Source organism: Ascaphus truei, chromosome 12 (assembly GCF_040206685.1).
Source record: "Ascaphus truei isolate aAscTru1 chromosome 12, aAscTru1.hap1, whole genome shotgun sequence".
Classification (NCBI taxonomy): domain Eukaryota; kingdom Metazoa; phylum Chordata; class Amphibia; order Anura; family Ascaphidae; genus Ascaphus; species Ascaphus truei.
In genome coordinates, this window is record NC_134494.1 from 40,023,826 (window position 1) to 40,036,600 (window position 12,775).

Below are 12,775 nucleotides of genomic sequence, written 5' to 3' on the forward strand. Positions count from 1 at the left end.
GCATCAAAGGCACCACACACCACCTACAGAAACTCAAGCAACACAACACGACATCGCATCAAAGGCACCACACACCATCTACAGAAACTCAAGCAACACAACACGGCATCAAAGGCACCACACACCATCTACAGAAACTCAAGCAACACAACACGGATCAAAGGCACCACACCATCTACAGAAACTCAAGCAACACAACATGGCATCGCATCAAAGGCACCACACCATCTACAGAAACTCAAGCAACACAACACGGCATCGCATCAAAGGCATCACACACCATCTACAGAAACTCAAGCAACACAACATGGCATCGCATCAAAGGCAACACACACCATCTACAGAAACTCAAGCAACACAACATGGCATCGCATCAAAGGCAACACACACCATCTACAGAAACTCAAGCAACACAACATGGCATCGCATCAAAGGCACCACACACCATCTACAGAAACTCAAGCAACACAACACGGCATCAAAGGCACCACATACCATCTACAGAAACTCAAGCAACACAACATGGCATCGCATCAAAGGCACCACACACCATCTTCAGAAACTCAAGCAACACAACACGACATCGCATCAAAGGCAACACACACCATCTACAGAAACTCAAGCAACACAACACGGCATCGCATCAAAGGCATCACACACCATCTACAGAAACTCAAGCAACACAACATGGCATCGCATCAAAGGCAACACACACCATCTACAGAAACTCAAGCAACACAACACAGATGCGGCTTTATACTGTACACCTTCTGATTGAAGGTCTCCACGATGGTGTTCATAAGAGACAAATTTGCTCTTGTGTAATTATTTTAATTATTGGTCTAGGACATCTATCCTGTTGTGTGCTGTATTGTGAAATATGCACCTAATGTCCCATATATAATGCACATGGCCACACCCCGCCTATGGACCATTGACACCACACGTAGGATGCCCATTTACCTCCACATGTCCTCCGCACACCTGCGCTGATTTGCTCAGAACTACTTACACTCTGGTGGCTTTTTGGAGGTTTCCACTTTCAAACCGGGATTCAAACTGCAGGTCATTGTCCGGCTGCACGTCCAGGCCAATATTGGGTCTCTTACTGAAACAGCGGCGCCCTCCAGCCCGCGAGCCGGCAAAGTGAGGCCTCCTATAAGCTGCAATCAGGTCATTAATCACATAGTTTATCCCTTACTTTCCATAACCAAGAAGGTCCGTATTCATAGCTTAGTCATACGTCTAAGGCAGGGGAGGTCAACTCCAGTCCTCAAGGGCCACCAACAGGTCAGGCTTTCAGGATATCCCTGCTTCAGCACAGGTGGCTCAATCAGTGGCTCAGATTGAGTCACCTGTGCTGAAGCAGGGATATCCTGAAAACTTGACCTGCTTGTGGCCCTTGAGGACTGGAGTTGGCCTTGCCTGATCTAAATCATCAATAGACTGCCCAATACAAACATATAGTAACTATTAGATCTTGATGATCGTACATAGGAAAAGTTCATCATGGATCAGCGTCTCCCATTCCTTGCCGGTGTTCCACCGCGGCTCTTACACGGTCCCGAGCTTTGGTGAATTCATTTGCCGTTTTCATGCATGACAAGTGTTCTCACATCCAAGGCCGCGATTATAGTGCCCGCACGACCGAGCGCGTGATGTCACGCGCGGAACATGCAGAGGCTGGAGGATATCGGAAGGTGACAGGGAGGCGTGGCGGAGGTGTCACGTGAGCGGTTCGCCCTCATTGGCTGAACCTCGCGTGTGACCCGGTTGTCGCGCGACACAGACAAAAGTAATTGCCTGGCTGAGAATCGCGCGCGGTCCGCGCTCTATGGCCTGCCGCAGAGGTACGGCCTTTTGTTCGCGGCACGCGCAATGTCGCGCGGCCTAAGTGAGTAGGGCGCACTTCAAGCTTCCCAGTGTTACACTACACGCAGTAAATACCCTGTATCTCAGTTACGCGAGAATGTATTACCTGGGCTGATTTCATACAGCACTGTTCCCTTCCCTTCAGGAGTAACCTCCGGCATCAGCTCCTTCCCTGTGGGCTGATAGAAGACCTCTGGGACTGGTGGAACCCATTCTATGCGGAAACAGAACAGGTTCAAACGACCGCCTCTCTCAGTGTCATTCACACCAGAGTTGTGCATATGATTCTTGTTTAAAGAAAGGTGACATTACAACCTGTTGGGATTTTTACCAACCCTAATGCAGCTATTAGGACTCCATGCAGGGTACCCATAACCAAGCAGTTTAAATAAATGGTGCTTACCATAATAAATACGTTTCTTATGTATGGGTTCAATGTATACAGAAGTTCACACAAACAGGTACTGGCCTGTAAACCTACAACCCTTTATGGGGTGGCGGGCTGGGGCTCAGTGGGGATAAAATGACTTGCTCTTTGTTATAAAGGAGACGGACCTGGGATTTGAACAAGCTGCACTCACTTCAAAGGACAGCGACTATTGCTGCACTACTCCTGAAAACATGACAGAGCAGCAAGTTTCACCCAGCAGGGTTAGCACAATTGGCAAACACAGGACCCTAGCAAGGCTAAACAAGCTAGCATTCAGCAAATACAAACATTTAATGGCAAACAAACTGCTGGAAGGCACAGTGTGGGGTGCACCTATTCTCCCATTTGTCCTACTCTGAAATGCCTTCTACTGACTGGCAAAAGCCTGCTCGAAAGTTACCAATATGGCGGATTTCTTCTTTAATAACTTCACACTCTGCCGGCCACCGCGGCGTCTGCATGGAGCCGTTCCGCCGGGAAGCAGTAAATAACCCCTGGGGATCACGGAGGCGCAGTACCATCTGTCCCTCCTGTTTATCAAAGACAATCTGCCTGCTCTTAAAGGCCGGGGTCTCCAGCAAGAGCGAATCTAAGGAAAAGCAAACAGAGGCCGGCACGAAATGTGACGCGTTTGTCATGAGTACGTGTGGAATGAGGACAGAGCTGGGATAACACTGGGTACAAGTCACATTTTAGCATGGAGGATTCATGCTGCCATTTCTCCACATTAACAGACAATGCCTTCTGCACGGCTTGCTGAATGTGGGTAAAACACATGTTTGCTGCAGAAATGGTCTAGATCAGGGCGTCCCAACTCCCGTCCTCAAGCCCCACCAACAGGTCAGGTTTTCAGGATATCCCAGCTTCCGCACAGGTGGCTTCATCAGAGACTCCGTCGTAGACTGCACCACCAGTGCTGAAGCAGGGACATCCTGACCTGTTGGGGGGCTTGAGGATGGGAGTTGAGCCCCCTGGACTAGATGGAATAATGGGGCAAACTGTGTCAGTTATGTGGTTTTAAAAATATTTATTTTATGTTTGGTGTCCAAAAGTTGGCGATTTATTGCTTGGAATCAGGCTGTTTTTGTGAGGGAACTCTGTGGGATTATAAATCATTATTAATCAGAATGTTTTATTGTAGATTAGATATAATTGAAGTTATCTTTCCTTGGGGTCTGACACCTGAAAAAAACACCATTGCAAACAAGTACAGTACTCATCTTCTGCAGTACACACAATAATGGGCTCTGCATAAGTAGATACGTTTTGAACAGCTATGCCCTCTGCTGGTATGTTCTGACATAACTCAGGACAGTGTTAGTCAACTAGGGTTCCTTACAACTTTCATGTCATTTCAAAAAACTGTACTAAATATAGAAGAATTTACAATGCATCTGATCTCAGACGCGCTATTAGAGAGGGTTGGGGATCCTTACAATGCATCTGATCTCAGACGCACTATTAGAGAGGGTTGGGGATCCTTACAATGCATCTGATCTCAGAGGCGCTATTAGAGAGGGTTGGGGTTCCTTACAATGCATCTGATCTCAGACACGCTATTAGAGAGGGTTGGGGTTCCTTACAATGCATCTGATCTCAGACGCGCTATTAGAGAGGGTTGGGGTTCCTTACAATGCATCTGATCTCAGACACGCTATTAGAGAGGGTTGGGGTTCCTTACAATGCATCTGATCTCAGACACGCTATTAGAGAGGGTTGGGGTTCCTTACAATGCATCTGATCTCAGACGCGCTATTAGAGAGGGTTGGGGTTCCTTACAATGCATCGGATCTCAGACGCACTATTAGAGAGGGTTGGGGATCCTTACAATGCATCTGATCTCAGACGCGCTATTAGAGAGGGTTGGGGTTCCTTACAATGCATCTGATCTCAGACACGCTATTAGAGAGGGTTGGGGTTCCTTACAATACATCTGATCTCAGACGCGCTATTAGAGAGGGTTGGGGTTCCTTACAATGCATCTGATTACAAACTCGCTATAAGAGAGGGTTGGGGATCCTTACAATGCATCAGATCTCAGACGCGCTATTAGAGAGGGTTGGGGATCCTTACAATGCATCTGATCTCAGACACGCTATTAGAGAGGGTTGGGGTTCCTTACAATGCATCTGATCTCAGACGCACTATTAGAGAGGGTTGGGGATCCTTACAATGCATCTGATCTCAGAGGCGCTATTAGAGAGGGTTGGGGTTCCTTACAATGCATCTGATCTCAGACACGCTATTAGAGAGGGTTGGGGTTCCTTACAATGCATCTGATCTCAGACGCGCTATTAGAGAGGGTTGGGGTTCCTTACAATGCATCTGATCTCAGACACGCTATTAGAGAGGGTTGGGGTTCCTTACAATGCATCTGATCTCAGACACGCTATTAGAGAGGGTTGGGGTTCCTTACAATGCATCTGATCTCAGACGCGCTATTAGAGAGGGTTGGGGTTCCTTACAATGCATCGGATCTCAGACGCACTATTAGAGAGGGTTGGGGATCCTTACAATGCATCTGATCTCAGACGCGCTATTAGAGAGGGTTGGGGTTCCTTACAATGCATCTGATCTCAGACACGCTATTAGAGAGGGTTGGGGTTCCTTACAATACATCTGATCTCAGACGCGCTATTAGAGAGGGTTGGGGTTCCTTACAATGCATCTGATTACAAACTCGCTATAAGAGAGGGTTGGGGATCCTTACAATGCATCAGATCTCAGACGCGCTACTAGAGAGGGTTGGGAATCCTTACAATGCATCTGATCACAGACTCGCTATAAGAGAGGGTTGGGGTTCCTTACAATGCATCAGATCTCAGACGTGCTATTAGAGAGGGTTGCGGTTCCTTACAATTAGGGTGACCAGATGTCCCGGTTTAGCCGGGACAGTCCCAGTTTTTGTAGGTCTGTCCCGGTGATCTGACATTCTTGAAAATGTCCCGGTTTTTGCCTGCAAGCTGGAGACCGGAGAATGCCAGTGAGTTGGAGAGAGCAGGAGGAGAGTGGAGGCCGGGTCAGCGACTGAAGAGGAGCATGGGGGCGGGGCCAGCTGCAGTGAAGCGTGGGGGCTGGGCCAGCTGCAGTGGAGCGTGGGGGCGGGGCCAGCTGCAGAGGATAGAATGGGGTGAGAGAGACACACAGAATGTGGTGAGAGACACACAGAATGGGGTGAGCGGGGGTTCCTTACAATGCATCTGATCTCAGACGCGCTATTAGAGAGGGTTGGGGTTCCGCAGAATTTCACAGTACAATTATAGGGTTCCTGCACTTAAAAAAAAAAGGGGGGGGGGGTTGGAAAACACTGTCGGATCTGAGACGTACAGTAAAAGTTACACTTTGGTATCACACTTACAAATGAGCTTCTTTTGGTCCTCCTGAGGGGCCGGCATGTCAGAGTCACTGTCCGTCACCATGTGTCCAGCTTTGTGGTGCACTCGGCCTGGTCGTGATAGGAAGTCCTCTTCTCTAGCTTTTAGGCCTGAAGAAACACTTAGACCAGTGATTCCCAACAGACGGTTTGGGAACCCCTAGGGGCTCGCTATAAAATAATAATCTGTAAAGGCGGATCCCAGGTGGGTTCTTGAGCCCGTGTGGGGACAGCGCAGTTAGGCCCCAAACTGCACCTTGGCATGGGTGGGATACCTCTCAATAACAGCAGGAGCTTCTAAAATCACTCCCCACAATGCTTTGCATCCACAGGTGCAGTTTGAGGCCTTAAGTGTGTGTTCCCCCCCACCGGGCTCAGGACACTTTGCTGCCTGGGATCGCTCACACAGTAGCAATAAGATTTATTCATTAGGGGTTCACAGAACAAATATTGTCTAGCAGGGGGTGCAGTGTGTAAGAAAGGCTGGGGACCGCTGACAGATCTAGCCTTCTACCGGCTGCTGCAGGGAATCCCCTGTGGTTTGGTTCTAACAAACATTAAATGACCTCGCTATGCCCCTTCTTAGTTGCTTTCAATATTGCTTAGAAGTGGAACTTTCCAATATTTAGAAAATGCTGTTCAAATGTATTGACAGAGACTGAGAACATTTATTTTTATAGTGTTTGAAATATTTCACAGTATAAAAAACGGTCTTCTTATTTGTATGGGATTTTGATCCTGTTTGGCTGGAAGTCACGGGGGCCAAGAGCCAAATGACATTTTTCTACAATAGTCATCGGGATATTTAAGGAAAACCTCAGCAGTCTCAAGTGTATAATGAACATTTTAAGTAGGTATTGCTTCAACCAGCATGTATGAATCCTTTTACCCTCACCTCTAAAATAGCCGTAATATTGCAGGTGAGTGCGCATAAAATTCTCATAAGGGTCCAGGAAGAGCTGCAATAGGAAAAAGGAAACGGTCACAAGCCTAGCAAGGCCACAATGTACGGAGGCTCGCAATGTACGGAGGCTCGCATTGTACGGAGGCTCGCAATGTACGGAGGCCCGCAATGTACGGAGGCTCGCAATGTACGGAGGCCCGCAATGTACGGAGGCTCGCAATGTACGGAGGCTCGCAATGTACGGAGGCCCGCAATGTACGGAGGCCCGCAATGTACGGAGGCCCGCAATGTACGGAGGCTCGCAATGTACGGAGGCTCGCAATGTACGGAGGCTCGCAATGTACGGAGGCTCGCAATGTACGGAGGCTCGCAATGTACGGAGGCTCGCAATGTACGGAGGCTCGCAATGTACGGAGGCTCGCATTGTACGGAGGCTCGCATTGTACGGAGGCTCGCAATGTACGGAGGCTCGCATTGTACGGAGGCTCGCAATGTACGGAGGCTCGCAATGTACGGAGGCCCGCAATGTACGGAGGCTCGCAATGTACGGAGGCTCGCATTGTACGGAGGCTCGCAATGTACAGAGGCTCGCATTGTACGGAGGCTCGCAATGTACGGAGGCCCGCAATGTACCGAGGCTCGCAATGTACGGAGGCCCGCATTGTACGGAGGCTCGCAATGTACGGAGGCCCGCAATGTACGGAGGCTCGCAATGTACGGAGGCTCGCAATGTACGGAGGCTCGCAATGTACGGAGGACCGCAATGTACGGAGGACCGCAATGTACGGAGGCTCGCAATGTACGGAGGCTCGCAATGTACGGAGGACCGCAATGTACGGAGGCTCGCAATGTACGGAGGCTCGCAATGTACGGAGGCCCGCATTGTACGGAGGCCCGCAATGTACGGAGGCCCGCAATGTACGGAGGCCCGCATTGTACGGAGGCTCGCAATGTACGGAGGCTCGCATTGTACGGAGGCTCGCATTGTACGGAGGCTCGCAATGTACGGAGGCTCGCAATGTACGGAGGCTCGCAATGTACGGAGGCTCGCATTGTACGGAGGCTCGCATTGTACGGAGGCTCGCATTGTACGGAGGCTCGCAATGTACGGAGGCTCGCAATGTACGGAGGCTCGCAATGTACGGAGGCTCGCATTGTACGGAGGCTCGCATTGTACGGAGGCTCGCAATGTACGGAGGCTCGCAATGTACGGAGGCTCGCAATGTACGGAGGCTCGCAATGTACGGAGGCCCGCAATGTACGGAGGCTCGCATTGTACGGAGGCTCGCATTGTACGGAGGCTCGCATTGTACGGAGGCTCGCATTGTACGGAGGACCGCATTGTACGGAGGACCGCAATGTACGGAGGCTCGCAATGTACGGAGGCCCGCAATGTACGGAGGCTCGCAATGTACGGAGGCTCGCAATGTACGGAGGCTCGCATTGTACGGAGGCTCGCATTGTACGGAGGACCGCAATGTACGGAGGCTCGCAATGTACGGAGGCTCGCAATGTACGGAGGACCGCAATGTACGGAGGCTCGCAATGTACGGAGGACCGCAATGTACGGAGGCTCGCAATGTACGGAGGCTCGCAATGTACGGAGGCCCGCAATGTACGGAGGCTCGCAATGTACGGAGGCTCGCAATGTACGGAGGCTCGCAATGTACGGAGGCTCGCAATGTACGGAGGCCCGCAATGTACGGAGGCCCGCAATGTACGGAGGCCCGCAATGTACGGAGGCCCGCAATGTACGGAGGCTCGCAATGTACGGAGGCTCGCATTGTACGGAGGCTCGCAATGTACGGAGGCTCGCATTGTACGGAGGCTCGCAATGTACGGAGGCTCGCAATGTACGGAGGCTCGCAATGTACGGAGGCTCGCAATGTACGGAGGCTCGCAATGTACGGAGGCTCGCAATGTACGGAGGCTCGCAATGTACGGAGGCTCGCAATGTACGGAGGCTCGCAATGTACGGAGGCTCGCAATGTACGGAGGCTCGCATTGTACGGAGGCTCGCAATGTACGGAGGCTCGCAATGTACGGAGGCTCGCAATGTACGGAGGCTCGCAATGTACGGAGGCTCGCATTGTACGGAGGCTCGCAATGTACGGAGGCTCGCAATGTACGGAGGCTCGCAATGTACGGAGGACCGCAATGTACGGAGGCTCGCAATGTACGGAGGCTCGCATTGTACGGAGGCTCGCATTGTACGGAGGCTCGCAATGTACGGAGGCTCGCAATGTACGGAGGCTCGCATTGTACGGAGGCTCGCAATGTACGGAGGCTCGCAATGTACGGAGGCTCGCAATGTACGGAGGCTCGCAATGTACGGAGGCTCGCAATGTACGGAGGCCCGCAATGTACGGAGGCCCGCAATGTACGGAGGCCCGCAATGTACGGAGGCTCGCATTGTACGGAGGCTCGCAATGTACGGAGGCTCGCAATGTACGGAGGCTCGCATTGTACGGAGGCCCGCAATGTACGGAGGCCCGCAATGTACGGAGGCTCGCAATGTACGGAGGCTCGCATTGTACGGAGGCTCGCAATGTACGGAGGCTCGCAATGTACGGAGGCTCGCAATGTACGGAGGCTCGCATTGTACGGAGGCTCTCAATGTACGGAGGCTCGCAATGTACGGAGGCTCGCATTGTACGGAGGCTCGCATTGTACGGAGGCTCGCAATGTACGGAGGCTCGCAATGTACGGAGGCTCGCAATGTACGGAGGCTCGCAATGTACGGAGGCTCGCAATGATCTTTCCCATCACTGCAGGACTGAAGTGTAATATCACTATATGTCTGTACTGATTTCAATGGGAACATACCTCCTGTTTCAAGTCTGTCCTCAGAGCCGGGTACATGGCAGCGTTGGTACATCTGACTGTGTGCAGCTATGAGAGGAGGAGGAGGAACATCAGGAAAGAGTGCTCCGTTTTGGATGAGACCCCTTTCCGGTGATACTCACACCTAATAAGTATGGCTGTCTCCCAGTGAGTGGTATTACCTCCTAAAGAAGTGAAGCTGCATTGTAGCGAGTGATACTCTTAATGAGTGAGTCTGCCTCCATACTGACATTACACAGGGAGGAACACCTTCCACTGAGTGATACTCACTATTGGGTAAGGTTTCTCTGTGTGAGGCTGCCCCCCAGTAACACTCACTTCAGAGTGAGGCTGCTCCCCAGTAACATTCACTTCAGAGTGAGGCTTTTCTACCAGTAACACTCACCTCGGAGTGAGGCGTCTCTACTAGTAACCCTCACTTCAGAGTGAGGCTTCTCTACCAGTAACACTCACTTCAGAGTGAGGCTGCTCCCCAGTAACATTCACTTCGAAGTGAGGCTGCTCTCCCCCCAGTAACACTCACCTCGGAGTGAGGCTGCTCCCCAGTAACACTCACCTCGGAGTGAAGCTCTCCCAGTAACACTCACCTCGGAGTGAGGCTGCTCCCCCGAGTAGCACTCAACTCGGAGTGAGGCTGCTCCCCCCCAGTAGCACTCACATCGGAGTGAGGCTGCTCCCCCCATTAGCACTCACCTCGGAGTGAGGCTGCTCCCCCCAGTAGCACTCACCTGTGAGTGAGGCTGCTCCCCAGTAACACTCACCTCGGAGTGAGGCTCTCCCAGTAACACTCACCTCGGGGTGAGGCTGCTCTCCCAGTAACACTCACCTCGGAGTGAGGCTGCTCCCCAGTAACACTCACCTCGGAGTGAGGCTGCTCCCCCCAGTAACACTCACCTCGGAGTGAGGCTGCTCCCCCCAGTAACACTCACCTCAGAGTGAGGCTGCTCCCCAGTAACACTCACCTCAGAGTGAGGCTGCTCCCCAGTAACACTCACCTTGGAGTGAGGCTCTCCCAGTAACACTCACCTCAGAGTGAGGCTGATCTCCCCCCCTAACACCCACCTCGGAGTGAGGCTGCTCTCCCCCCAGTATCACTGACCTTGGAGTGAGGCTGCTCTCCCCCCAGTATCACTGACCTCGGAGTGAGGCTGCTCCCCCCAGTAACACTCACCTACCTCGGAGTGAGGCTGCTCTCCTGTAACTGAGTGTCACTCTGCAGTGAGTGAGGTGGCACTCACCTCGGGGGGGGGGCTGCTCTCCCCCCAGTAACACTCACCTCAGAGGATGCTCTCCCCCCAGTATCACTGACCTCGGAGTGAGGCTGCTCCCCAGTAACACTCACCTCGGAGTGAGGCTGCTCCCCCCAGAAACACTCACCTCGGAGTGAGGCTGCTCCCCCCAGTAACACTCACCTTGGAGTGAGGCTGCTCCCCAGTAACAATCACCTCGGAGTGAGGCTGCTCCCCAGTAACACTCACCTTGGAGTGAGGCTGCTCCCCAGTAACACTCCCCTCGGAGTGAGGCTGCTCCCCAGTAACACTCACTTCGCAGCGAGGCTGCTCCCCCCAGTAACACTCACCTCGGAGTGAGGCTGCTCCCCAGTAACACTCACCATGGAGTGAGGCTGCTCCCCAGTAACACTCACCTCGGAGTGAGGCTGCTCCCCCCAGTAACACTCACCTCGGAGTGAGGCTGCTCCCCAGTAACACTCACCTTGGAGTGAGGCTGCTCCCCAGTAACACTCCCCTCGGAGTGAGGCTGCTCCCCAGTAACACTCACTTCGCAGCGAGGCTGCTCCCCCCAGTAACACTCACCTGGGAGTGAGGCTGCTCCCCAGTAACACTCACCTCGGAGTGAGGCTGCTCCCCCCAGTAACACTCACCTCGGAGTGAGGCTGCTCCCCCCAGTAACACTCACCTCAGAGTGAGGCTGCTCCACAGTAACACTCACCTCAGAGTGAGGCTGCTCCCCAGTAACACTCACCTTGGAGTGAGGCTCTCCCAGTAACACTCACCTCAGAGTGAGGCTGATCTCCCCCCCTAACACCCACCTCGGAGTGAGGCTGCTCTCCCCCCAGTATCACTGACCTTGGAGTGAGGCTGCTCTCCCCCCAGTATCACTGACCTCGGAGTGAGGCTGCTCCCCCCAGTAACACTCACCTACGTCGGAGTGAGGCTGCTCTCCTGTAACTGAGTGTCACTCTGCAGTGAGTGAGGTGGCACTCACCTCGGGGGGGGGGGCTGCTCTCCCCCCAGTAACACTCACCTCAGAGGATGCTCTCCCCCCAGTATCACTGACCTCGGAGTGAGGCTGCTCCCCAGTAACACTCACCTCGGAGTGAGGCTGCTCCCCCCAGAAACACTCACCTCGGAGTGAGGCTGCTCCCCCCAGTAACACTCACCTCGGAGTGAGGCTGCTCCCCAGTAACAATCACCTCGGAGTGAGGCTGCTCCCCAGTAACACTCACCTTGGAGTGAGGCTGCTCCCCAGTAACACTCCCCTCGGAGTGAGGCTGCTCCCCAGTAACACTCACTTCGCAGCGAGGCTGCTCCCCCCAGTAACACTCACCGTGGAGTGAGGCTGCTCCCCAGTAACACTCACCTCGGAGTGAGGCTGCTCCCCCCAGTAACACTCACCTCGGAGTGAGGCTGCTCCCCAGTAACACTCACCTTGGAGTGAGGCTGCTCCCCAGTAACACTCCCCTCGGAGTGAGGCTGCTCCCCAGTAACACTCACTTCGCAGCGAGGCTGCTCCCCCCAGTAACACTCACCTGGGAGTGAGGCTGCTCCCCAGTAACACTCACCTCGGAGTGAGGCTGCTCCCCAGTAACACTCACCTCGGAGTGAGGCTGCTCCCCCCAGTAACACTCACCTCGGAGTGAGGCTGCTCCCCAGTAACACTCACCTCGGAGTGAAGCTGCTCCCCAGTAACACTCACCTCGGAGTGAGGCTTCTCTACCAGTAACACTCACCTCGGAGTGAGGCTTCTCTACCAGTAACACTCACCTCGGAGTGAGGCTTCTCTACCAGTAACACTCACCCCGGAGTGAGGCTGCTCCCCAGTAACACTCACCTCGGAGTGAGGCTTCTCTACCAGTAACACTCACCTCGGAGTGAGGCTTCTCTACCAGTAACACTCTCCTCGGAGTGAGGCTGCTCTCCTGTGACAGTATCACTCCGCAGTGAGTGAGGCGGCACTCCCAGTGAGTAAGATATACACCCCCACAGTGAGTGACCCCCGAGCCCTCTCACTCACTCCGCCTCCTACAAACACCCGCGGTTGCCAGGCAACGCCGCGCCTCCGGTCACGTGCCCCTCCCTTCGCTTCCGATCACGTGCTCCCCCTGCTCTTC

The 12,775-nt window shown here is 53.1% G+C and overlaps 1 protein-coding gene across 9 annotated transcripts in view; it reads right to left on the reverse strand.

Annotated features, from left to right (window-relative positions):
• Window positions 1-12,754, reverse strand: part of AGBL2 (AGBL carboxypeptidase 2) — a 38,833-nt gene extending 26,079 nt beyond the window's left edge. For 4 of the 9 annotated variants that reach the window (XM_075567423.1, XM_075567415.1, XM_075567418.1 and 1 more), the window contains exons 1-7: window positions 12,530-12,719; window positions 9,406-9,471; window positions 6,571-6,634; window positions 5,661-5,786; window positions 2,703-2,891; window positions 1,979-2,086; window positions 1,013-1,163 (exon numbers count right to left, since the gene is read on the reverse strand). In XM_075567423.1, the coding sequence (XP_075423538.1) occupies window positions 1,013-1,163; window positions 1,979-2,086; window positions 2,703-2,891; window positions 5,661-5,786; window positions 6,571-6,634; window positions 9,406-9,441 (674 nt within the window). In that variant the 5' untranslated portion in view covers window positions 9,442-9,471; window positions 12,530-12,719. Of the gene's footprint in view, window positions 1-1,012; window positions 1,164-1,978; window positions 2,087-2,702; window positions 2,892-5,660; window positions 5,787-6,570; window positions 6,635-9,405; window positions 9,472-12,360; window positions 12,422-12,529 lie in introns of those variants that run through there. The other 5 variants (XM_075567417.1, XM_075567422.1, XM_075567416.1 and 2 more) reach the window with 5 other exon arrangements.
• Between the last annotated feature and the right edge of the window lie 21 nt (window positions 12,755-12,775).